General features: G+C 44.9%; 1 protein-coding gene across 4 annotated transcripts in view; it reads right to left on the reverse strand.

The window, feature by feature from the left end:
• ANKRD13A (ankyrin repeat domain 13A) overlaps positions 578-25,958 on the reverse strand; it is a 41,538-nt gene continuing 16,157 nt past the window's right edge. For 3 of the 4 annotated variants that reach the window (XM_021074290.1, XM_021074291.1, XM_021074289.1), the window contains exons 3-15: positions 25,114-25,238; positions 21,592-21,637; positions 19,355-19,498; positions 18,342-18,531; positions 14,323-14,389; positions 12,927-13,008; positions 11,598-11,659; positions 10,429-10,559; positions 8,951-9,108; positions 7,752-7,865; positions 4,932-5,092; positions 3,304-3,371; positions 578-2,608 (exon numbers count right to left, since the gene is read on the reverse strand). In XM_021074290.1, the coding sequence (XP_020929949.1) occupies positions 2,419-2,608; positions 3,304-3,371; positions 4,932-5,092; positions 7,752-7,865; positions 8,951-9,108; positions 10,429-10,559; positions 11,598-11,659; positions 12,927-13,008; positions 14,323-14,389; positions 18,342-18,531; positions 19,355-19,498; positions 21,592-21,637; positions 25,114-25,203 (1,503 nt within the window). In that variant the 5' untranslated portion in view covers positions 25,204-25,238 and the 3' untranslated portion in view covers positions 578-2,418. The remainder of the gene's footprint in view (positions 2,609-3,303; positions 3,372-4,931; positions 5,093-7,751; positions 7,866-8,950; positions 9,109-10,428; positions 10,560-11,597; positions 11,660-12,926; positions 13,009-14,322; positions 14,390-18,341; positions 18,532-19,354; positions 19,499-21,591; positions 21,638-25,113; positions 25,239-25,958) is intronic. The other variant, XM_003132931.5, reaches the window with a different exon arrangement.

Below are 25,958 nucleotides of genomic sequence, written 5' to 3' on the forward strand. Positions count from 1 at the left end.
CCAGAGCCACAGCAACGCGGGATCCGAGCCTCGTCTGCAACCTACACCACAGCTCACGGCAACGCCGGATCGTTAACCCACTGAGCAAGGCCAGGGACCGAACCCGCAACCTCATGGTTCCTAGTCGGATTCGTTAACCACTGCGCCACGACGGGAACTCCCCCTTTTGTTTTAATACCAAGATACTTAGGTGTAGGTTAGGTCTGAAGGCTGAATTATCATTTGAACTTCCAAGAAGAGCCTCACAAAGCACTTCACCTCAAAGGAAAGGCAGATTTACTCCAATTGGAGAGATGTGGTGTTGGTGTGGCTTCCGGCACTCCACCAGGGCCAGTCCCTCTCCAGGAGGAGGGCTGCAGGGGCTCTCAGAGCTGCCTGACACTGGTTGGCTGGAGTTTCCATCTGAAATGAGTAGCATGGGGCATGTGGATTGGGATGTGCATGAGGGCTGAGAGGAGCATGGCATCTTGGTCATACACCACTGAGCATCGAGAGCCATTCTAATGTTCCCATAACACACAAAACAGGAAATGACTAGAAAACCGGAGGAGAAAAAAAAAGACTTTGGAAGGCTGTCTAGTATACCGTACGAGCACCCTCTAAGGAAGCAGTCTTTATTTGTCTTTTAAGAGATTGAACACATAAGTGGAAAATGCTGTGGTGGTGACACAAAGCTCAGTCCCTTTTTCACTGACTTCCCAGGGAGAAAGGCAAAGACATAGGGGAGCAGAACAATGGAATGCAAACACAGAAATCACCTCTGTTCACTTAGTGAGTAAACTATGTGGCCTAACTGCAGCCATTCCCAAGATGTGTGCCCGCTCACGGTAAACGCTGAGTAAACGGAATGCCAAGCTGAGTATCTGAAACGACTGTGATGCTGCGTATACTGGCCTTGTATGCAGAGAAGGAATTTTGGTCAGACCATGACAAGAAAGCCAGATGGTTCCATGGAATCAAAAGCACAATTCTTTGTGACTGGGAACGTTTCCCTGGCAACGCTAACTGTATATACAGACGTCAACTGGAACGGTACTTTGCTTCCTGTCCCATCCCGAAAGCAGCGCAACAGGTAGGAAATGGATGCAAAACAGGAGAGGATGTTGTCGCTAGGTGATTTCAGTGCAGCCTGTGGGAATGAATACGTGCGCCAGGTGGAGTGAGGTGCCCTCGGCTGTATTCCCCAGGCTTCTCCATGTTGTACGATGGTTATTTACAGAAGGGTTAGACAAAATAGTTAACTACTAAAGGTATCCAAAAAAGGCCTGAGAAAAATCTGGTTAAGATGTATAACCTTGTATTGCTATTGATGGGGGTAGTCGGTTTTATATCTTTTAAAAATAATAAAAAGATTCTGTTAAAAAATATATTTATCCAGAAGGATGTTGATTTGAACTCTAAAAAGCAACGTGGAAACATTTTCCCTTTTGAATACAGAGCCACTGAGTTCCGTATGTAGCTCCCTTTCTAATTTCAGGTATACCCCTTCCTCTCCAAGAGCCTAGGGCACGAAGTGGGGTCTTCTTGGTCCTCTGCCTGGAGACCCTTCACTAGAGAAGGCCGGGAACACACCCTTGGTTTGGTTCTGCGCTATTCGAAGATTTTGGCCAGCCTGCCCACTTCAAGAACAAGCCTCAGGTTCTCCTAGCTGCTCCTTCAGGGCCAGAATTAGCTGCCTTGGATTAAGCCTGGAGGATCCCGCTCTCAAAAGGAACTGCCTTGACAAATTCAAATCAGATCCTTCCATACCTGGAGTGAGGTGGCTGGAAACTAGTAGTAATTTTTAAGGCTAAGGCAACATCTGTTGTCATTTGTGTATCTTAATTTGATGCAAATAGTTAACCCTAATCTAAAATAGATCCTGTACAGATCTCCTCTTTAGCTTTAGCTGGGTGTGGAAGGAATGGAATTAAGGTGGAGATGGGGTAGGGACAATGCCCTAGAAACCCTGTATAAAGGTCCAAACAAAAGAGCAGATCGGCACAGGTGACCCATTTCTTTGGTGAACTGTAAAGAAGTATCTCATAGATTCTCATACACCACACTCTACAAAGGCTGCTGCTCTCATATATAAAAGCACCCTGACTCTGCAAGAACTTTTGTTATCACTCCTTAATAAAAATTAATCTACAAACCTGCGGGGGGTTGGGTATTTATCTAAAGCTGGTAGTAAAAATGTGACCTGCAAGCCAACACAGCTAATGGAAAGTGATGATGCTCTCCTCCCCTCAGGCCTGGAGGTGGGGCCGCAGGACCCCAGCTCCTTCCCTAGGGAGCGTTGTGGGTGGACCTGGGTGGCCCGGCACCTCTGCATAAAGAAGGGGACAGCTGCCTTCTGCTGCCTCGGGGTGAGGCACAGTCCCTCCGTGGCGCAGGCAGAGCGTCTGCTTTGTGTGGGTGGGCAGGAGGCGGGAGGGCCTACTTCTCGGTGAGTGACAGCTGTAAGACCTGCTGCAGCTCCGCCTCCTCCTCCTGCAGCCGAAGCTCACGCTCCTCCAGCTCTTTGGCAGAGAGCTCCATGGCCAGCTGCAGGTCGCTGTCAAAGCGGCTGGTCTCACTGCAGGCGCCAGGGCCTTCTGAGCTGGTGAGGAGGCTCTCCTGGATGGCTCTGTGTCAGAAAAACAGGGGAGAAACAGTGATTAATGTCATCACTGGCGGCGGCAGCGCCCACATTTCTTAACCACATGCCCAGGACACACACATGCCAGGCACTTCATACACACTCTGAGTGCACAATCCCATGTTACTCTGGGGGTGTAGGTGCTGGGTGCAGGTACATACCTGCCCGAGATCACCCAGCCACTAAGTGATGCTGCTAGGAATTAAACTTTGGATCTATTTTAAGGCAAAACCCACGTTCTTCAGCAGGTTTTCATATGTGCCCAAACTACAGGGAAATATTTTGTAAAATGAAATCTTTCCAGTTTTCCCCCTTTTGTTAAAAAAGAAAAAAAAAAAAGAAAAAAAAAGCTCATAATCTAATCCTCTCTGTAGCCTTCCCCAAAGTGTCATCATCCTTAAAACTGTATAAGGGCACCCTGAGGGTACCCAGACCCTCTGTGATCACACATTCTTCACAGAAGATCAGACCAATCAGAAAATATTTACGGGGTGCCTTTCTACTTATGGTACTGACCAGTCATTCTATCACCAATTCCTGGAAGCTCAGCCACCCAGAGCTGAGAGCTAATTTAAGGAGGAAGCAGGAGAGCTAACAATTTATCAAGTCTCTCCTGCCAGGCTTGCTGCCATGTGTCCTAAGCACCTGCACCAACCTCAGTTTAATCATTAAGAGTCAATCACCTCTCGTACTGGGCGTCGTAGGTATGTGCCTGGCCAATGCCTCCATTAGAAGCTGGTCCTGAAAGTTCCTACGGAAAACAAACGTGGTGGACAGGGGAATATCCCTTAGAAGGAACAGACAGTTGTACTGATAACATAGTGAAAGCAGCTAAAACAAGATGAAAAATATTTACATGTCCATTATCAATACTACTGTGTGAAAAATAGGGGCTGGGGTTATCTCTATGATGACACCCCAATGTCATATAGTATAGACACACTACCCTGACTGACAGTGACCACGTGCTCATACTAGATATAAACCCCATCTACTAAAAAGAGCCAAACCTTAGGCAATGTTTGAATGAGCAATGCAGGTAATTCTTTTAGAGCAAGACTGGAATATATAATTCATTATCTCTCATCTTTGACTCTGGCTACTCCTCTTTTCAAAATTTATGGCCAACAAGGTTTATGTAGCTATGAGGGGTTGGGGGGGGGGATAAGCTCACTTATAATAGGGAAAGGAAAAGCATACTGGGCTAACAGTAATGTCTAGGGGAAGGTCGCCTCGCAAGGGCAACATGTCAGCTCTGGGGTTGGGCCCTTGGCCCGGGAGCTACAGAAAACTGAATGGCTCTAAGGATGGGTCCACGGGAAGTGGAGGGGAGGGAGAGCTCAGGCTATGCAAGCTCTGAGACTCCAGAACAAAACCAGGATGCCAAAAACCTCAACGGAGCGGGGGGTGGGGAACTGGAGCATGGATACCATTCCCAAAGCTCAGCAGCCCCATAAGGGCAGGCAGGCACTGGGGCTGTTTCACCAAAGAACTCCTGCACCTGGCACAAAGCAGGCACTGTGCAAACATCTGCTGAATGATGGTGGAAGGACAGAAGAAAGCAATGAACAAATGGGCAGCAGGAGCCCAGGACCACACCAGAGGGCGGGAAGCCTCCAACCCTGGACCGTCCCCTTCTCCTATTTCCAAATTCCAGAGGTAATCAGTGTTTACTTGTGTGTCCTTTTTTTTGGGGGGGGGGGGCTGCACCTGTGGCATTTGGAGGCCTTGAGGAAGAACCACATAAGAAGAGGCAACTGTTCTTATGCTGGTCTGGTCTATCCACAGCGCTCCTTTTAGCCACAGACTCTGAGTTTGGGATTATGTCCCTTACAACAGTATGAAACACCAGAGAAAAAAAGAAAAAATTTAAAACAATGAATCCACCATCAGTTTCATCACATATTCAGTAACCACAACGCAATGACTGGTCTTCCCTGGGGAGGAAGTTGGGATTAAAATCCACATACCTTTGTATGAGACTCCTAACGTACAGATAATATACCAGGGAAAAGAGGATGGTGTAAACTAGGAAGAATTTACTGTTTCACTACAGGAAGATTATATAGCACGCTCTGAAAGATACACGATTATTGGGTGACATTCTGTGAATAGTGATGACTGTCTCTATGCAGATAGTCTGAATACACATCTGTAAAATACTAGCTGCATAAAATATAAAGTGATCTATGTAAATACCATAGAATATGCCAAACTCATCACTGAGAGCAAATCTGTCAGGTTAGCCAAAGACAGGCCAAACTGGAGGGTAAGAGCTTCCAAGCCCTGCCATTTATTCTGATAAGTGCACCTGGCTTCTGGTGGACTCCAGTAAGCTCTGCTGGATGGCAAACTGCATTATCTCGTAATCTTCGTCCTGCAAATGCATGTTTCTGCCATTGTCTTGAACATGGTAAGATTCGGGAATTTCAAACACAGACTGATCAACTTCGAAGTTTGTGAGAGGGGAAGCTGAAACACAAAAGGTGAAGGTCCAGTGCCTGAGTTAGTAAAATAAATTTCCATTTCAATGTTTTATAAACATTTTTAAAATAAAAAAAACATTAAAATGATTAAAATCAAGGTTGGCTATTTCGTGAGAGAGATTTTGAGGAAGAATAATCTTGACAGAGAAAAGTACCAGAATACTGCTTTTTTCTGCTTGCCTTAACTTTTTTTTTTAGTAATAAAATGCATAGTCATAAAAAAAAAAATACAGGAGTTCTCTGGCACAGTATGTTAAGGAAGCTGCAGTGGCTCTGGTCACTGCTGTGGTGCAGGTTTGATCCCTGGCCTGGAAACTTTTACATGCCATAGGCACAACCAAAAGACAAAACAAAACAAAACAAAAAAACCCCAGACAAAGAGTTCCCATCGTGGCGCAGTAGAAACGAATCCGACTAAGAACCATGAGGTTGTGGGTTTGATCCCTGGCCTCGCACAGTGGGTTGAGGATCCAGCATTGCCGTGAGCTGTGGTGTACATCAAAGACGCGGCTCGGACCTGGTGTTGCTGTGGCTGTGGTGTAGGCCGGCAGCAACAGCTCCGATTAGACCCCTAGCCTAAGAACCTCCATATGCCACGGGTGCAGCCCTAAAAGGACAAAAAAAAAAAAAAAAAAAAAAAAAGACAAAAACAAGAAAACAAACAAAAAACCCCCAGACAACTGTAAAATGAAAAGTTAAGCTCTCTCCTACACTCCTTTTCCTATTTCCAAATTCCAGAGGTAACCAGTGTTTACTTGTGTGTTCTTTTTTTTGGTGTGGAGGGGGTGGCTACACCTTTGGCAATTGGTTCTCGGGCCAGGGATTGAACCAAGCCCTGCAGTGACAATGCCAAATCCTTAAACCACTGCCCTACAAGGGAATTCCTACTTATGCGAACTCTGAGGAATGTGGTAAATGTGTGTATATACACAATCACGCTAATGTGTCTTTTTATTTTTCCCTTTTCTATTATGAAATATAGTAAGGCACATATAAGATACCTGTAAACTGGAATTCCTGTCATGGCTCAGCAGTTAACCAACCAGACTAGTATCCATGAGGACGCTGGTTTGATCCCTGACCTCACACAGTAGGTTAAGGATCCAGTGTTGCCGTGAGCTGTGGTGTAGGGTACAGGCGTGGCTCGGATCCCACATGGCTATGGCTGTAGCATAGGCTAGTGGCTACACCTCTGATTGGACCCCTAGCCTGGGAACCTCCATATGCTGAGGATGTGGCCCTAAAAAGACAAAAAAAGAAAAAAGAAAAAAAGAAAAAAAAGAAAGATGCCTGTAAACTTAAAAGTGATAATAATAAAGCAAATGCTTGTGTAGCTTTCAAGTAGCCCAAGACACAGAACACTATTTTACCAAAAAAAAAAAAAAAAAAAAAAAACCTCAGAAAAAAATTCAATTCTGTTTTGATATACTAGCAATGAGTAACTGGGAAATAAAATCCATTTATTTAAGAATTTAAAAAATAAATCCATTTACAATAGCATCCAAAATTGGAACTGGATTGATGGCAATGGGGCCTGAGGAAATTTTGGGGAGTGATGGAAATGTTCTATATCTTGCCTGAGGCGATGGTTCCTTGGGTGTATAAATTTGTCAAAATGCACTGACCTGGGGCTCCCATCATGGTACAGCAGAAAGGAATACAACTAGGAACCATGAGGTTGTAGGTTCGATCCCTGGCCTTGCTCAGTGGGTTAAGGATCCAGCATTGCCATGAGCTGTGATGTAGGTCGAATATGTGGCTTGGATCCAGCTTTGCTGTGGCTGTGGTGTAGGCTGGCAGCTGTAGCTACAATTTGACCCCAGTCTGGGAACCTCCATACGTCGTGGGAATGGCCCTAAAAAAAAAAAAAAAAGTACTAACCTGTCATACTTTAAGTAGGAGCATTTTATTATATATATGTTACACCTCAATAAACTTGTTTTATGTCTTTTTCTTTTTTTTTTTTTAAGGACCACATCTTGGCACATGGAGGGTCCCAGGCTAGGGGGTGGATCAGAGTTGTAGCTGCTGGCCTACGCCACAGCCGCGGCAACATGGGATCTGAGCCTTGTCTGTAACTTACATCACAGTTCATGCCAACGGTGGATCCTTAACCTACTGAGCAAGGCCAGGGATCGAACCAGTATCCTCACAGATACCAGTCAAATTCAATTCTGCTGAGCCACAAGGGGAACTCTCAGATATGCTGTCTTTTTAATTCAAGCAGGGTTATACATATTCCACAAATTGTTTTTTTCTTTCATTCAAGACAGAGATCTCCTCCATAAGAGTCTCTCTCTCTATTTTTTTTTTTTTTGGTCTTTTCAGGGCCGCACTCTCGGCATATGGAGGTTCCCAGGCTAGGGGTTAAATCAGAGCTACAGCTGCTGGCCTACGCCACTGCCACAGTAACGCAGGATCTGAACCGTGTCTGTGACCTATACCACAGCTCATGGCAATGCCAGATCCTTAATCCACTGTGCGAGCCCAGGGATCGAACTTTCATCCTCATGGATGCTAGTCAGATTTGTTTCTGCTGAGCCATGATGGGAACTCCAGATACTCTAATTTCAAACTGAATAATTACTATAATGACTAAATGGATGAATTTTTTTTTAAATCACAAAACTTTTTTTGTTTTTTACCTGAATCAAGCTGGGTCCCTTCTGCATTTTGAGATATGTTTTCTTCAGCAGTGCTACAGCCATTAACGTTTCCAAATGTAATCCGTGCATTTAAGACATGAAACAATGGAATTTCTAACAAAATAAAAGGTTTTATAAATAAGCTTTACTGAGAATACTATCCATCATTTACTGAGCACTTACTATACTGGTACCGTGCCAAGTACTTTTTATAAATGATTTTTTTCTTCCTTTTTCTCTTTTTTTAAGGGCTGCACCTGCAGCATATGGAAGTTCCCAGGCTAAGGGTCGAATCGGAGCTGCAGCTGCCAGCCTACACCACAGGCACAGAAATGTGGGATCTGAGCCGTGTCTGTGACCTACACCACAGCTCATGGCAACACTGGATCCTTAACCCACTGAGCAAGGCCAGGGATCGAACCCATATCTCATGGATTCTAGTCAGATTTGTTTCCGCTGAGCCACAATGGGAACTCCTAAATATGATTTCTTTTAATCATCATAACCCTTCCCCATATACAGATGGGAAAACTGAGATTCAAAGAGGTTAAGCAACTTCTCCTAGATCGCAGTAAGTGATTGAGCCAAGATTCAAGTGTCATGAATGAATATACAACTATCCAAAAAATAAATTCTTCACAAGTAATATGTATTGTGCATGGAATTATGCACACTAATTCAAGCCCTAAAACATATTTATATATCAAAGGATCTTGGTGTCAATTGTCCTCATCAAGTAACAGGCTAATTTGAAGTTTCACTTAAATAAAGTTTGATATAGAGGCAATGAATGTGGCACATTTTTATGCCTTTTTCATCTGTCAGCACCATCTGTAAACAGAACCAAGGCTGGGGACTCTCCTAATTTTCTTTATTTTGACCACACTTGCAGCATGTGAAGTTCCCAGACCAGGGATCAAACCTGTGCCACAGCAGTGACCCGAGCCACAGCAGTGACAATGCTGGATCCTTAACCCCCTGAGCCAGCAGGGAACTCCAGGGACTGTTCTAATTTTGATATACAAATTGAACCAAGAATCATGATACCTCTTTAAACCAAATTAAACCAGAGGATAACTCTGCCTTCCTCCATTAGGTCCACTGTCTGCTACTTTTGCCTTAAGTGCTCCTGAAGCAGACTCTGGTATCCACAAAAACGGCAAAGCCTATGGGTGCTCCTGTGGTTTATTTAATGGTACCTATTTTGACAGGAAATCCAGGTGGAAATTCCAGTTTGATGAAATCTCTCAGTCTGGCAAAATGAGCACTAGTTCGGGCCATCAGGTCAATGATGGGAATGACCTGTTCCACAAGAGAGAGAGGAAACTCCTCACACATCCACAGTGTTGCCTTGAACCTGCCAGATTTGATGAGAAAGGACAGCAAGACTAAGTTATTTCCACAGAGGCTGGACAATGCCCACTTCCTCACTTCCCATCTTCCCAGTTACCTTAGACCCGCTAGGTCAAAGAGCCATGCAGAACTGGCATCACCCTGAAATCGGGCAATCAGGGGAAATGACCTGCACTACGAGCCTTAACTAATGGCAAGCAGGAAGAATTGGTAGCTGGTGGAAAAAGCTTCATTGGATCAGCTGAAGCATGAGGACAGTGAAAAAAAAAAAAAAAGGAATTCTGGAGTTACCGTCATGGCGCAGTGGTTAACAAATCCGACTAGGAGCCATGAGGTTGCGGGTTCAGCCCCTGCCCTTGCTCAGTGGGTTAACGATCCGGCGTTGCTGTGAGCTGTGGTGTAGGTCGTACATGAGGCTCGGATCCTGTGTTGCTGTGGCTCCGGCATAGGCCGGGGGCTACAGCTTTGATTCGACCCCTAGCCTGGGAACCTCCATATGCCGTGGAAGCGGCCCAAAAAAATAGCAAAAAGACAAAATAAATTAAAAAAAAAAAAAAAAAAAAAAAAAGGAATTTTTTTTTTTTTTTTTTTTTTTTTTTGTCTTTTTAGGGCCGAAACTGAGGCATATGGAGGTTCCCAGGCTAGGGGTCGAATCAGAGCTGTAGCCACCAGCCTACACCAGAGCCACAGCAAGGCGGGAACTGAGCAGCATCTGCGACCTACACTACAGCTCACGGCAACGCCAGATCCTTAACCCACTGAGTGAGGCCAGGGATCAAACCCAGATCTTCTTGGATGCTAACTGGGTTCGTTAACTGGTGAGCCACGACGGGAACTCCCCCTGTCAAAAAAGGAATTCTTACATCCAATCTATATTTTCTTTGGAGAAGGGCTAATAATAAGATGGGTAATCTACTGTTAGTTTTCATTAGATAAAGTAATTTAAAATTTTTTATTTTTATTTTTTGCTTCTAAGGGCCACACCTGCGGCATCTGGAAGTTGCCAGGCTAGGGGGTGAACTGGAGCTGCACCTGCTGGCTTACGTCACAGCCACGGCAATGCAGGATCTGAGCTGCATCTGTGACCTACACCACAGCTCATGGCAACGCCAGATTCTTAAGCCAGTGAGTGAGGCCAGGGATCGAACCCGCATCCTCACTGAGACTATGTCAGGTTTTTCACCTGCTGAGCCATGATGGGAACTCCTGAAATTATTTTTAAAGGAAGGGAACAGAAAGGAGGACCGAACGTGACACCTGAAAACTGCACAACTTCTGAAACAAAGATTCTATAAGCTGAAAATGGCCACTGAATTGCTCTTACTTTTGTGTTCTAATCGTCAGCTCTTTGGGCCTTCCGATGTCCCTGTCTTTCAGATCAAACTCTTCGTTGAAGTACTCATCTGGAGTGATGGCTGTGGGGTTGTTGGCGGTGGCACATTCTGTGGTGAGGTCCTGCCGAGCCAGAACTCAGGGGAGTGAGAAATGCCAAATGGTGCAGACAAGTGGAGGCCTACGGCACCCAGCCTCTGAGGTGGACATGTTAACCAGCTACAGAGCAGGAAGTTCTAGTCATTAACATTTTTTTATTAAGTTACTGCACAGAATAAGAAAATCTACAAAGGTGTTACCAAACTACATGGCCAAGTCTAGTGGATTTCTCCATTTCAAATCATTTTTCCACTCTCCTTCACCTTTTTATCTCCTGATTACAGAAAGGAAAAAGACAGAGAGACACAAACAGAAATATCTGAAAGCACATGAGATCTGGAAGACTGGGAGTTCAAGTTCCAGCTCTGTCCTTCTCTAGCCTGTGACATGGAAAAGTCATTTCATTCTCTGACCCACAGTGACATCCACTGCAGCAATTCCACAGAGGTGGTGTGAAGACTGAGTAAGAAAATGTTTGTCAAGGTACTCTATTAAAATTAAAAATCCTGAATCCTTATTGCAATTCCATTTTTATAAAGCAGTCCTAGGTTTTTTGTTTTTTTGGGTTTTTTTTTTTTGGTCTTTTTGCCATTTCTTGGGCCTCTCCCGCAGCATGTGGAGGTTCCCAGGCTAGGGGTCAAATCAGAGCTGTAGCCACCGGCCTACGCCAGAGCCACAGCAACATGGGATCCGAGCCGAGTTTGCAACCTACACCACAGCTCACGGCAACACCAGATCGTTAACCCACTGAGCAAGGCCAGGAATCGAACCTCCATCCTCAATGAATTCTAGTCGGATTCATTAACCACTGAGCCATGACGGGAACTCCAAAGTGGTCCTAGTTTAAAGAAGGGCAGAAAGCACCTGATTTCCATAGTCAATGCCTGGCTCTAAAATCTTTATTTTCAAAGACTCATTCTCTTCCAAAAGAACATCTTGAGCTCCAGCTAGGGAGTGTGCTTTAGCCTGTAGGCCTGCTCAGGATTCAATACATGCCTCCACAGCACAGAAAACTACTCATCTTCTGTTAAACCGAGCTGGAAGCTCATGGCATCAACTTACCCCTTGGGCACCAAACTGGTGTTCCACGGTTCCCAGCAAAGACTCCAGTGGGTTTCTGTCCGCTATAGGGTGGGGGAAGGGAGGTGAATGTTGAATATTATACCTTACTTAAAATGAAAGAAAGAGATTTTCGGCCTACCTTCACACTTCCCCATTGTGCATTAGGAACTCTGTTACAGATGGGTCAGTAAAATCATCCCCAATAACCCCCAGATAACTTATCCTTTCCAGGACACTTTTTATTAGGATCGCTAAACTGGATGAACAACAATTATAAGAATCAAATCAGGAGTTCCCATTGTGGCACAGCAAGAACGAATCCAACTAGGAACCAAGAGGTTGCAGGCTCGATCCCTGGCCTCGCTCAGTGGGTTAAAGATCCAGCATTGCTGTGGCTATGGTGTAGGCCGGCAGCTATAGCTCCAGTTTGACCCCTAGCCTGGGAACCTCCATATGTCGTGGTGCGGTCCTAAAAAGACCAAAAAAAAAAAAAGAATCAGAATAGGAGAAAGAGTTTGGATTTAGGTACAAGCCAGGTCTGGATTCCAACCACACGTTGGCTGGTGACCTCTCATATGTCCGAGGCCTCAGTTTCCTCATCTGTCAAACTGGACTGATGGGAACAATGGTGGAAGTGGCAGGGGTTAACAACAGCTGCAAGCTTACCCCACACCACAGGCCCCAGTCTCAAGGCTTCCATGCAATAACTCATCAAATCCTCCCAATAACCCTAAGACAGGTCTTAGCACTTCATTTCACTGCTGAGGAGACCGAGGCACAGCGGGTAAGTAACTTGACCAGGCCACAGAACCAGCCCTGGGCCAGCTGGGATAGGCCAACCACATTCTGGCCATATTTTGGCTCAGAGCCTATGTTCTGTCTGAATCTCCCATTGTGATAGTTTGTACAAAATCACTCATTTCAGTGATAAATATTCTCCAATATCCTGATCTACATTTTTGACCAAATTCAAAGATTGTTCTTTGTAACACATAAACAAGTCCTTGTAAATGGCCTTATTTACAGCTGAAGCCAATTACGGGGAAGCACCTCCAAGAAGGAATCAGACTAAGGAAAATTTTATAAAAAGGAAATACTGGATTTGCATGAGCTGATCACATTAATCCCCATATATATACACACATTATATTTTTGCTGAACTCATGGCATGTGGAAGTTCCCAGGCTGGGGATAGGACCCATGCTGCAATTGCAGCAATGCTGGATCCTTAACCCACTGAGTCACATGGGAACTTCCTAACCCCCATATTTAACAAGGCCAACAATGGCTCTCTCTAGGATTAAAAAAAGGGGGAAGGAGCGAGGGTACCTTTATATCTCTTTTTTTCTTCCTCAGTCAGATGTTCTGTCCGTATTTTGGTTATCACGCTCACATTGTTCACTGTGTAAACCTTGAAAGATGTGTGCAAAAGGAAACAGTGACACAGGGAATCAAAGTTCAACACGTAAGCACAGCAAAAGCAAGAATGCGGAAGCCAAAAAAAAAAAAAAAAAATCCAGCAAAATAAAAATGAGAAATGGTTAACATTCATTAGGGCCCTTCAGAGAAAATACACAACTACCAACTTAGAAATGCATCAGCAGTTACTTTGCATCTCTGACATTTTTAATTACCCCTGAGGAGTTCACAGTGACAGGCCGCATCTTCCTACTTGTCCTTCTTGTGGCTAAACACTCTCAAAATTGGTCCTGCAATTTAGGCCTCCCAGCTGGATGTCTACTAAGGTACACAAACCTGTGTCGCGTTCTTGCCTTAACTTGTGGTCATCTTATAGTAAGACTGACTTAGACAGCCATCTGCTGGGCAGGAGGAAAAAGGATGGGACACAAGGTTCTCTACACAGTAAGATTTAGAGAAAACCAGCAAGCCACTTCTTTAAAAGGTATTCCATATATGGACCAAAAATTATTTTAACTGCCAGGGCCAATGCTCTGTTTTCAGGGTTGACTCAGGAATACTGGGATCAGGAACATCAGATATCACGGTTAGAAGAGAATTAACTATACATGCCAAGCGTGGAGTCCCAGTGTCCAAAGACTCAGGACTCGGACGCAGCACTGCAACAACTACGCTAAGTGCATCTTGCTTTCTCTGCTCACTGAGAGGTCACCAGAGGCCCTGTAGCTCCTGGCAGCATCATCGTGAGCCATCACTCCCTGGTGCACTGCAGGGCTAGGGAAAGGCCAAGAAACAATTTTCCAGCTGACAAGATGCCAGATGACTCAATCGACCGTCTCCACTATGACAGCTGTTTCCCAAATTCATTGACTTCAGGTAAGTGGGTTAGAAGCCTACTGGTTACAATTAGGCTGACTGAAAATGTTGGGAGACTCAGAAAAGCTGCTTTACAATACATGTATTTTTTTAACCCACTCAGGTCATAAAAAGAAACATTAAGTCTGATCCTTTCCTTCTTCCTTTCTTTTAAGAAAGGAACTGTCACTCCCACCAGGACAACTGGTACCTGGACTCACGTCTCTACAACACTGATTCTCTTTGGCATAACGAGAGGCCTCCTCAGGACATGTTATTCCATTTTCTGACAGTCAAGTGTGATATAAATCCAAGTAAGAGACACACGAGACAGAACTTATTCCCCAGAGCACCTCCATGGCACAGATGCATGACAAAATCTGAACAGACTCCTCATTTGCATAGAAGCTAAATAGCTATATTAAATCTTATTTTAAGAGTTTCCTTTTACCTTTGCTTCGTAACCATTAACAACTTCTGCTTTATCTGTCCTCCAGCCCCAGAATCCGGATTTAGTTCTGATAAAAAGTGAACACCACAAATTTCTACATGTACAATATGCCATTCAGATTTATCCCTGCAGCCTTTATAGTTTTTTCTTTTTTCCCCAGCTTAGGTTAGTGAAGGACACTTGGAAATTATGGTTCTGTTGGCCACAAAGGGATGTTATTAATGACAGATGGCTCAAGCCTCCCCCACCCCCTCCCACAGCTATTAATCAATTTGCCTCACCCCTGGCATAGAAAGCCTCCACTCTTGGCTTCTTTACAAAAACTGCCAGCAGAGGCAACAAAGGTGGTGACATTTACAGGACAGCTGTCCTAAAGAACTGAGTGGAGATGACCAGCATCCAAGGGCTGGCCACTGGGTGGCTCCTGGGTTAGTGCATCTGTGTAGGTCATCCCAACTCTAGGCACTGACGTTGGCGGCTCTATCCCTGTAAGCAGCCGGATCTCGAGGAATTCTCACAACAGTGAGGCACGGACCATCCTGCTCCTCGGGAGAAAATGCTGGGGCAGGAACCCGTCACTGTGGAGGGAGGCTGGTGGAAGCCATCAGCCTGCACAATGGCTTGAGGGTCATGCGCTTTGTCGGGGTCGATGCAGCAGGGGCACAAAGCATGTCAAAAGCAGTTTTCCAGCCCAGCTCTGTGGAACTGCTTTTATTCTTTTATTTTCTGCTTTTTAGGGCAGAAACATATGGATGTTCCCAGGCTAGGGGTCTAATCGGAGCTGTAGTCACTGGCCTACGCCACACCCACAGCAACTCGGGACATGAGCTGTGTCTGGGACCTACACCACAGGTCACAGCAACGCCGGATCCCCCACCCGGAATTGCTTTTAAAGTAGCCCAGCGTTTCAGCAGCAGCTGCAGCATCAGTAACATGCCTGCACATCCAGTTACTCTACTCAATGTGGTCCTGGAAAATAATGCACTTAGGAACCAAAAGCGGCCAAGAGGCTCTGATTTGTTTTCAAAGCAGCTCTCCTTGAGAAATGCTACCACTTGTGGGGGACCCCTGCCCAGACTGCCCCTTTGTCTAGGACATCACATCCTCGCTCCACTGCGACCGCTGCACTTGGCTCTGCGGCGGGCAACTGCCTGCCTCCTGCTCCCACCTGGAGTGAAGCAGGACACTACGAAGGAAACTTCAAGAACGGTGGTGGGGGTGCGATTATCTGTGTGTTGTGTTTCCAAATGGTCTGCTTTTCTTTGAACGGGATTTGGTAAATGAAGTCGGTCCAGACAAGAGTATGAGGAGTTTTACATGTGTACTACAGCCCATCAGAGAAAGAAGGCACCAGAGCTTTGATTTTCCATTAGTTATCCACAATTAGTGTCATGTGACCCATGGAGGGAATGAGGCATCCTAAAGGGATGATACCAGGTGCCAGCCATCTCTAACTGACATCCCAGAAGCAAGATAACAATCCTGGGGGGTAGGGAGTTAGGGACCACAGCTGACAGACTAATAAACCCAAGTTCCCCTTTAGTCAGCAACCAATGAAAATTGAGATATTCCTTTCGGTGAAGGAATTCAATACTTAGTTCCTGTCTTTCAGTAAGTCACCTGATATCTTGGCATGGGAAATCATCGCTCTCAGACACACCGTCTTCCAAGGGACCAGGGGATGACTAGGTCTGCTCCATTCTGTCCTTGGTGGATGCTGAGAACACAGAGCCGCCCCTTCTCCTGGGAACCACAACTCTCCTCACTCACCCACATCTGATCTTTCTGCAATTCTGGCTGCTCCACCTCCTTCCCCATGTCCATTCTCTGATAGGTTAGTTTATTAAACACAATGTCTACAACCTATTTTAAAAGCAAGATTCTAATAACTCCTTGGCTCCTTGATTAGCTGACTACACGCAGAGGCATCTCAAAATGACAGGAAACCCAGCTTCCTCCTTTGCCATTTTCAACTCTGCCCATCTCCACTGAGACTAGCATATCAAAGGCCACTTAGTAGATGCTGGCACCTGGAGGCCACTACACAATGTAGAGAAAGGCTCAGAGGGTGGTAGGAAATGTTTTGTTTAAGGTTGGCAGAGCAGAATCTTTTAGAGGAGGGAGGGAAAAATCCAAACTGTGACCAGAAAGCACATATCTGCAGGTCAAAAACTCACAATGGGAAAAGTATTACTTTGCAAGCACCAAGCTCCCAGTAACAGAGTAGAAGAAAGAAATGGATAAAAAAGACTATCATAATGTAACAGACACATAGCCTCCAAATTTAATTGGAAGAATGCTTGCTCACACGTCAGGTAAGAAGCTGGCAAGCACAGTTTCCTACCTGCAAACCCCATCCTCAGGAGTGGCTCAAGCCCTTGCTGGAAGCATGAGAAGCTCACTGAGTACATATTTCTGAGCACCACCAAAAACAGCAGCTGCCTTCCAGAAGTTCTCTTTCAGCAACACACTCTTGGTTGCAGAAGGAGGGTTAGTCTGAACTGTCTGGAAACCCTGGGACCAGAGGACTACAAAATGCAACTTAGTCTCAGTACAAAAGAAACGGGCTGCCATTGCCTATGCTCTACTGGGTAATGGCCAGTAACCATCACACCCTCTGTAAATGACACTTCAGAGCAAAGGACGCTTACGGCTCTGCTGGTGAACTAGAGGGAACAGTGGCTCTTCTCATGACATCTAAGATTTCATCTCAAGATTCACTCTCTTTCTCCTTTCAGCTGAGGAAATAGAGGCCTGGAGAGATTAAGTTGCTTGCTCAGAGCCACAGTTCGCTGCTCTATCGCCAGGCTCCTCCAGTTCCATCTCTGCAGCTAGCCGCAATGGGGGGCAGGCTCCCCATCTCCCAGCTTTACCGAAAGAGCCCTAAGCTGGTGTGCCCCCTGGTCTGCAGAGGCAAATGCCAAAGCCTAGAGGTGTCTTCCAAGACCCTTCCAGATAAAGCCACAGTCAGTCCCTAACCCTCGCTGTAACTGGAAGACAGCAGCCATCACCTGGTGAGGCAGGTGATAGGGGACTGGCCCTGCCCTGGTGCCACCCAAAGCATCAGCATACCTGGCATTTTCTCTTCTGCTCCCAACAAATACCCTAATTTGCACAGCCTGATCTTAATTGGGGGAAGGGGCGCTTAAGTCTTAAGTTGACTAAATAGAAGACTCTCTGTTTTAGTAATACATTTTATACTGGAAACTAAGAAGAGAAGAAAGAGAACAGTTAATATATTCATTAAGAGAAGAGAAAGAGAACACTGTCCATGCTGGCTCAGGTTATGCTGCTTTGGCTCACAGAGAGCAGGATGTGACATCCTAGGCAAATGCTCAGGGCCCTACAGACTCCCTCGGTTCTGCGTGTTCCACATGGGAGCACAGGGCTAATGGCTGGGACAGCCTCCACCTTCCTTTCAGAGGCCCTCCTTGCATGGATTGGTCCAGAGATGGTGTCTCATCTGATTAACTGAGGCACAGACCTCCCCAGAGGTTGCTCCAGATAAAGTCTGGAATGAAACTGAAACCCCTCCACACTCCTGCTCTAAACTCTTAGGCCTCACAGGGAAGCAGGGCGTGGACGGGGGGAACCACGATCAACTGTATAGTAAGTGTGAATCTCACAACTATGAGTAGAACCATATTCAATACTGGATGGATTCTACCTTGGTAACTCCAAGCTCCATGGTTTGGGGCTGGTTCGGGGCAGGGGCGGGGGGGTGTCTTGTGGATTGCCATACACAAAAATAAAATTCAAGTAAAATCCATCAGAAAGGGCCCATAAAAGAATATAAGGACATTTCTCCAAGACTTAACCAGTGTGCTATAAAAATGATAGAGGATGTCGGCTATGGTTTCTATTTGGTTAGAACAGAGATCACCTCCACAACCCACTAGTGTTTATTATGCCACATTAGAAAAATTCCAATCCACCCACAAGTTCCAATTAGTGCATACATGCCACTAAAGATGGCAGTAAAGGGATTAGACATGAAAATGCAGAATCTGAATCCGTACCTTTCAAAAGCAATGTTTTTAGTATCGAGGCTGGTGTTAATGACTGGGCTTGTGAGCCGCCTCTCAACCTCCCTGCCTTTTGGCTTCATCAAGTCCAGAGTGAGGCGCTCCATTTCCTGGGAGAGGTCAAAGTGTTCGGTGGTGACCACTTTGTCATCGTGGTTGACCTCCATCAACTCCGCCCAGTTGTCTGTCAATGGAAACCAGGGCATAACTAAGCACAGTGCAAGGGAGATGCAAAACCAAGGAAGCTTCGTGGGTTAAACTACATCATCTTTCACACTTCCCCTCCCAGGTGCTATCCGATAAAACCTAAAGACTATTAGTGATTACCTACCTCCCCAGGGGTGATCTGGCCAATTGTCCGCAACTTAGAGGAGGCTCTGGGCCAACTTCCTCAAAAAGGCAGACTTTTAAAATAATTTGCATTCTTTGTTAGCAACATATTTCATCTGTGTACTTCTTTAAGTATATGATGACATAATTAATATCAATTATTTATGCACAACATGGGGTTAGCCGTGCCATTTCTCACCCTCATAAGGCGAGTCATGCCCGGTTATGGACAGAATATAAAGAGATACAAGACAGAGTCTTGTACTCAGAGGTTCAAGAAAATAAGACAGACATATGGGAAGAGGGTAACGGTGTTGGGTGGTAAATGATATGTGCAAGAGGACTATTCAGACAAGAAATAAGATACAGGAATTGAAAGCTGAATGACTGATAAGAACAACAACAACCACAATAAAACATACCCTGACAGGCTCAGATGAGGCATATAAATGTGAACACTTTCTTTTTTTTTTTTTGGTTCCTTGGCACTTCCTGCCACTTCCCTCAGTGTGTGGAAGTTCCCAAGCCAGGGATCAAACCTGAGCCATAGCAGCAACCAGAGCCACAGCAATGACAACCCTGGATCTTTAACTCCCTGTGCCACAAGGGAACTTCAATGTGAATACATTCAGATGGTTAAAAAGCACTCTGTAGCTTATTACAACAGAACCACTCACCTTCTCCCTTAAATATAAAACTCCGCCTCCCTCTTATCCAGCTCATGTTCTCAAATCCCAGCAATGTGATATCCACACGCAGCTTGGCACCACTTTTCCAAATGCGACAGACATCATTTGGGCATATTCTGGAAACCAGGGGCACTGGAGGAGAGAAGTGTACTACTGAGAAAAGCCCGCCAGCCAAGCAGAACAGCCAGGCCCAGGGAATCAGGACTCTTGACTTTACTGAAAGGACAGGCCTGGCAAGATGGTAACAATCACACAAAACTGGACTTGGCTCCCACAATGAAGATATACAAGCTCCCACAATGAAGATATACAAAGTCATCCTTAAAAAATAAAAACAGACCTTCTGTTCTTTAGCTGTTTATAAAAGTACAAATCCATGTCCTGTCCAGAGAAAACTCTAAATGAACTTCCCAAGAGAATTCTCAGGCCCAGAACGAACCCCTCTTATGGACCACCATCAGGGCTAGAATGCGTCCATCTGGCTGTCCTCATTCACATATGCTACTCTCACCATCTGGCTGCAGCCCACCACACAGTTATCATGCCATTCAAGACAGCAAATGTCTAAAATACGCTGCTTTTTAACAAAAGCTGAGATCAGAGTGATTATGTGCATTAAAAAGAATTTCATTTCATAGAAGAAGATGAAGTTCTCTTCTTCCATATACTTTCTGCTTCACTTAAATGTTTCATCACAAATATGACTTCTTGTCTGGAAGGGAAGTTGGAGAGTGAAAATAGCTAAAAATCTGGGAGTTAGAAGTTGTCATTAACTGATTTATAAGAAACAAGAAGAACATCTAGAAAAATTACTGTCTGTCAATTTGCCTTACATAAGATTTTGGAGAAATACATCCATTTTGTGAAAAAAATATATATGTGTGTATATATATATATATACACACATATATATACACACATATATATTCATCTCATCTTCTTCCTTAAAAAACAAGTTTAAAAGAATCAAGTTGGGAGTTCCCGTCATGGCGCAGTGGTTAACGAATCCGACTAGGAACCATGAGGTTGCGGGTTCGGTCCCTGCCCTTGCTCAGTGCATTAACGATCCGGCGTTGCCGTGAGCTATGGTGTAGGTTGCAGACTTGGCTCGGATCCCACGTTGCTGTGGCTCTGGCGTAGGCTGGGGGCTACAGCTCTGATTTGACCCCTAGCCTGGGAACCTCCATATGCCGTGGGAGCGGCCCAAAGAAATAGCAAAAAGACAAAAAAAAAAAAAAAAAAAAAAAAAAAAAAAAAAAAAAATCAAGTTGAATGACATCAGGAAATGAGTAACTGAATTATGTTAAATCTACTTACTAAGATTTTAGCCATTTAAAGTGATTTTTTTTTTCCCCAGGCCAGGGGCTGAACCCATGCCACACTGGTGACCTGGACCCCTGCAGTGACAATGCCAGATCCTTAACCCACTACACCTCAAGTGAACTCCTAAAGTTGTATTTTTAAAAACTAAAAATATGAAATAAATGTCAGATATAAGTGACAAAAGGAGACAAGATTGTCTACATATTATATTTATGAATATTTGGGAGAAAAAGTCTTTTGCCTTCAGGAAAAGATTGGAAGGAATACACCTAAAGCATTAACAGCGGTTGTGCTCAAGTGGGACTGTGAGTGACTGTTTTCCCTTATCCTTTTTTTCCCCTGACCATGCCCATGACATATGGATGTTCCCAGACCAGGAGTCAAATCTGAGCTACATCTGCGAGCTACACCACAGCTGTGGCAATGCCAGATGCTTAACGCACTGAGCTGGGCTGGAGATTGAACCAGCAACACCACAGAGACAACCCACTGCACCACAGAGGGAACTCCTCCCTTATTCTTATTTATGCATCTCCTGGATTTTTAAAAAAAATACATATAGGGAGTTACCACTGTGGCTCAGTGCTAATGAACCCAACTAGTATCCATGAGGATGCGGGTTTAATCCCTGGCCTTGCTCAGTAGGCTAAGGATCCAGCATTGCTGTGAGCTGTGGTATAGGTCACAGACTCAGCTCGGATCTGGTGTTGCTGTGGCTGTGACGTAGGCTGCCAGCTGCAGCTCCGACTTGACCCCTAGCCCGGGAACTTTCATATGGTGCAGGTGCAGCCCTAAAAACCTAAATAAATAAATAAGTTTAAATTTAAAATACATACAACTTTTACAAAGGAAAAATAAGCTTATATCCAATCTACATGCCTTCCAAGCTCAATGCCACTCACCCCAGCTGGTGAATTCCCATTTCATCTGCACGTAGAAATCTGGAGCCTAAAGGACAAAGGTTTAAAATAAATTACCCTTGGCACCATTAACTAAACACAAACATAGTCAGGGTTAATAGGGTTGTTTAAGGGAAAAAGAACAGAGAAAGTAAGAAGAAACATAAATTGTAAACCCATCAAACTACTGCTTATTTTATATTCAGGCTGTTATTTTATCTTGATATAAAATATGTCTAGACAGTTAATAAGGTTAACTGCAAGTGACAAGGTTGGAGGGAGATAAAAGTCAAATCTGATTTAGGGGCTAGCTGGGTTCCTACATAACAGCAAATGAGCCAGAAGGATGGGCTCAAGCACTGCCTCTCGACCTGGGTCACAGGCTGGTCCAAGCAGAGAGAAAGGAGTGTGGACTCCATCTGTCCTACAGGGAACTTGACTATAAATGGCTTTGTGTGCTGGGACGGGCTTCATGTTTACTGGACCACCCTGAAAAACCAAGAGGTTTTGGGACATCACTGCCTCCAGGCAGGTGAATTTTCCCTCCACTTAACGGAAGACTTTTGCCCCTACTTTCCTCTTACATCTGGTGTATTTGGATTTTGAGGTTTCACACTACCACAGCATCCCTGTTTAGGATGATTTTCTGACCTACCACGACTTCCTACAGAGAAAGAGAATACACACCTATTTTATTTTTTCCTTTTCTTTTTGGCTGTGCCCAGGGCACATGAAAGATCTCAGGCCAGGGGCTAAACCACCTCACCAGGGCAGAGACCTGAGCCACAGCAGTGACAATGCCTGATCCTTAATCCTCAGAGCCACCAGGAAACTCCAATACACACCTATTTTAAAAACAATGGATACAACATATCCAGAAATAGAATACGGAATTCCTATAGAGAAATGCTAGAAATTCCAATGATGGGGTGAAGACATTCCAAGGGGCAATGGATAAGAAACGTAGACATGTAATAAGGAGATGCCATTGAAAGACAAGCCATCAACCATGGCCTCTGGTGCCACCAGCACCAGGCCATTGGTGGGCTGTCTACAACCTCCAGCAGAGAATACAGTGCAATGCAGTTCATGGCTATGGATCAATACAGGTAAAAAAAGAAAATCCTTTACACTGAATTTTTTGTTTGTCTTTTTAGGGCCCCGCCTGTGGCATATGGAGGTTCCCAGGCTAAGGGTCAAATGAGAGCTGTAGCCGCTGGCCTGCACCAGAGCCACAGCAACACAGGATCCGAGTGACGTCTGCAACCCACACCACTGCTCACGGCAACACCGGATCCTTAACCCACTGATCAAGGCCAGGGATCGAACCTGCATCCTCATGGTTACTAGTCAGATTCATTTCTGCTGAGCCACGACGGGAACTCCCTACACTGAATTTTTTAAATGTGAGTAGTCATGTTAAATAAGTCATCTTCTGCTTTGTCAAATGGACATATGATGCTTTTAATTCGTCCTGCAATAAGTTAGATAAGAAAACAATAAACCTATGTGATCTTTGTGCACTCAAACATACACCTATTTTACTTTTTCCTACTTTTTTTTTTTTTGCATTGCCTGCAGCATATGAAAGTTCCCTGGCCAGGGATTGAACCCATGCCACAGCAGCGACCCAAGCCATAGCAGTGACAATACCAGATCTTTAACCTGCTGAGCCACCAGGGAACTCCAACACACACCTATTTTATTTATTTATTTTGCTTTTTTGGGCTGCACCCACGGCATATGGAATTTCCCAGGCTAGGGTTCAAATCAGGGCTACAGCTGCTGGCCTACACCAGAGCCACAGTGACGAAGATTCCAAGCCATGTCTACAACCTACACCACAGCTCTCAGCAACACCGGATCCTTAACCCACCGAGCAAGGCCAGGATCAAACCTGCATCCTCATGGATACTGGTTGGGTTCATTATTGCTGAGCCACAATGGGAACTCCCAGACCTATTTTAAAAACAGTGGATATGAAAAATAAAATAAATAAATAAATAAAAAGGAGTTCTCGTCGTGGCGCAGTGGTTAACGAATCCGACTAGGAACCATGAGGTTGCGGGTTCGGTCCCTGCCCTTGCTCAGTGGGTTAACGATCTGGCGTTGCCGTGAGCTGTGGTGTAGGTTGTAGACGAGGCTCGGATCTTGTGTTGCTGTGGCTCTGGCGTAGGCCGGGGGCTACAGCTCCGATTTGACCCCTAGCCTGGGAACCTCCATATGCCGCTGGAGCGGCCCAAGAAATGGCAGAAAGGCAAAAAAAATAAAAATAAAAAATAAAAATAAAAACAGTGAATACAAGTTAATATTTCATGGAAGGTTTCTTTGTAGTACCTGAAAAATGAGTATCTTAGGCAGGAGTTAGCTTAAATGTCAGAGAACTATTTTTTTAAAGAACAGGGCACAGATAACAAGCAGTGATTGTCTTACAGCAAAGTTCTTCCTTTTCTCAAAAGAACTATTCATTTTTCTCAAGAAATATGTAATGCCATTTTTTTCTAGCAAATACCTTTGGAAATATTTCAGGGAGTGTACTTCTGAGTTTAAACTGAGAATAAATGACATGAAAACTGAATCACTGGTACTGCCACATATCCAGCTGCCCCATGAATATTGCACATGGGTGACCAATAAGATGGTTACTGCAGGTGACAAAAATTATCTGAAGAACGGTAACCATCTTCCTAAGCAATCTGAGACCCTAGAAGTAAAACTTTTTAAGAAAGTTCTCCAAGTGCCCACATATTTTCATTCACAAGACAGATAAACTGCCCCAAAGCCAAAACTAAGTAAGTTAAGGCAATGGATTACATAGCAGTCACAAAATACTAATAGTGAGAATGAAAGTGTTGTTAAGAAGAGTTGCACATAAGGAGTTCCTGTTGTGGCATAGCAGAAACAAATCCAACCAGTAGTCATGAGGATGCAGGTTCGATCCCTGGCCTCACTCGGTTGGTCGGAGATCCAGTGTTGCCATGAGCTGTGGTATAGGTCGCAGACACAGCTCGGATCCCGTGTTGCCGTGGCTATGGTGTAGACTGGCAGCTGTAGCTCCGATTCGACTCCTAGCCTGGGAACTTACATATGCCTGGGGTGTGGCCCTAAAAAAAAGAGTTGCACATAGACTTCTGAGTCTCAACAGGCCCGAAAATCCCTGTCTAGTAACCATGTTCATTACAATTTCCCCAAGATGACCTGAGCTCGGATGCTACTTTTAAGAAAACAGGCAGCTAGACAATTAATTGTTTGATGTCCACTTGTCTTAAGTTATAACTTTTAAATAGCACTTAAGAGAGTAAGTCTAGTGACCCAGAAACTTAATTTGTAAAAGACTTCATTTCACAAGTTGGAATAGCAAGGAATAAAGCTTTACGGTACAGCATAGAGCTATATGGTATTCAATACATCGTATTCACGATTCATAAAACTCTCTAGGAAGGCGCTCGAGGATGTCAGACTGTGTTTCCAGCTGCCGTGTCAGCACTCAACTCAAATGATGGCATTGGCCATTTTTATGGCTACCTCAAGAATCTTCCGGAGCAGCTCAGGAACTCCCTCCAGGGCCATGGTCGTGTTGTGGTAGTCTCGGTGCTGAAGAACTGTGTACACCATCTCGGGATCGCCAGTGCTCACGGCCTCGTGTAAAACTGGAAGGCAAAAAGGTGAAGTTTGATCACCCAGTATTCTCACACTTTCTGACAAATTCCAAAGCCAGTTTGAAAAGTATCTGTGTGGACAAAGTTCCCTCCTGGTTCAGCGGGTTAAGGATCCTGTGGTGTTCTTGCTGCGGCTCTGGTTGCAGCTGTGGCACAGGTTCAATCCCTGGCCCAGGAACTTCCACATGCCAAGGGCATGGCAAAGAAAAGAAAAGGGAAGGGAAAGGAAGGGAAGGATCTACGTGGATCAAAGGCCAACATTTTCTTCAAGGTGGGACAGAGGGTACGGTCCCACCTTAGCTTTATGACCATGACTCCTTATTTCTAGCTCTTACCTAACTGAGAAGAGATGAGAACAGAGCACTCTTAGCCTCTTGATCATCCTTCTCTACCCTCCCTTCTCTCACCACTGGCTCCAAAATCCTGAAAGTGTCTTCAGAGCTGGCTTTAATTGTGCGATCACACAACTACGGTTATGTGGAGACAGGCAGGTAGGGCTTGTGTTGTGTGTATCCTTGCTCAGTCAACTCAGAATTACTCTGACCAACAGTACGAGAGCTTGCAAAACAAATGCCAGTACCTCCCTGGAAAAGGATACTACTTTTCGCCATAATTTCTTTTTAATTTTGTCTATCTTAGCATTGCTGTGAGCTGTGGTGTAGGTCACAGACGTGGCTCGGATCCTGGGTTGCTGTGGCTCTGGCGCAGGCC

The sequence above is a fragment of the Sus scrofa genome, chromosome 14 (genome assembly GCF_000003025.6).
Source record: "Sus scrofa isolate TJ Tabasco breed Duroc chromosome 14, Sscrofa11.1, whole genome shotgun sequence".
NCBI classification, from domain to species: Eukaryota; Metazoa; Chordata; class Mammalia; order Artiodactyla; family Suidae; genus Sus; species Sus scrofa.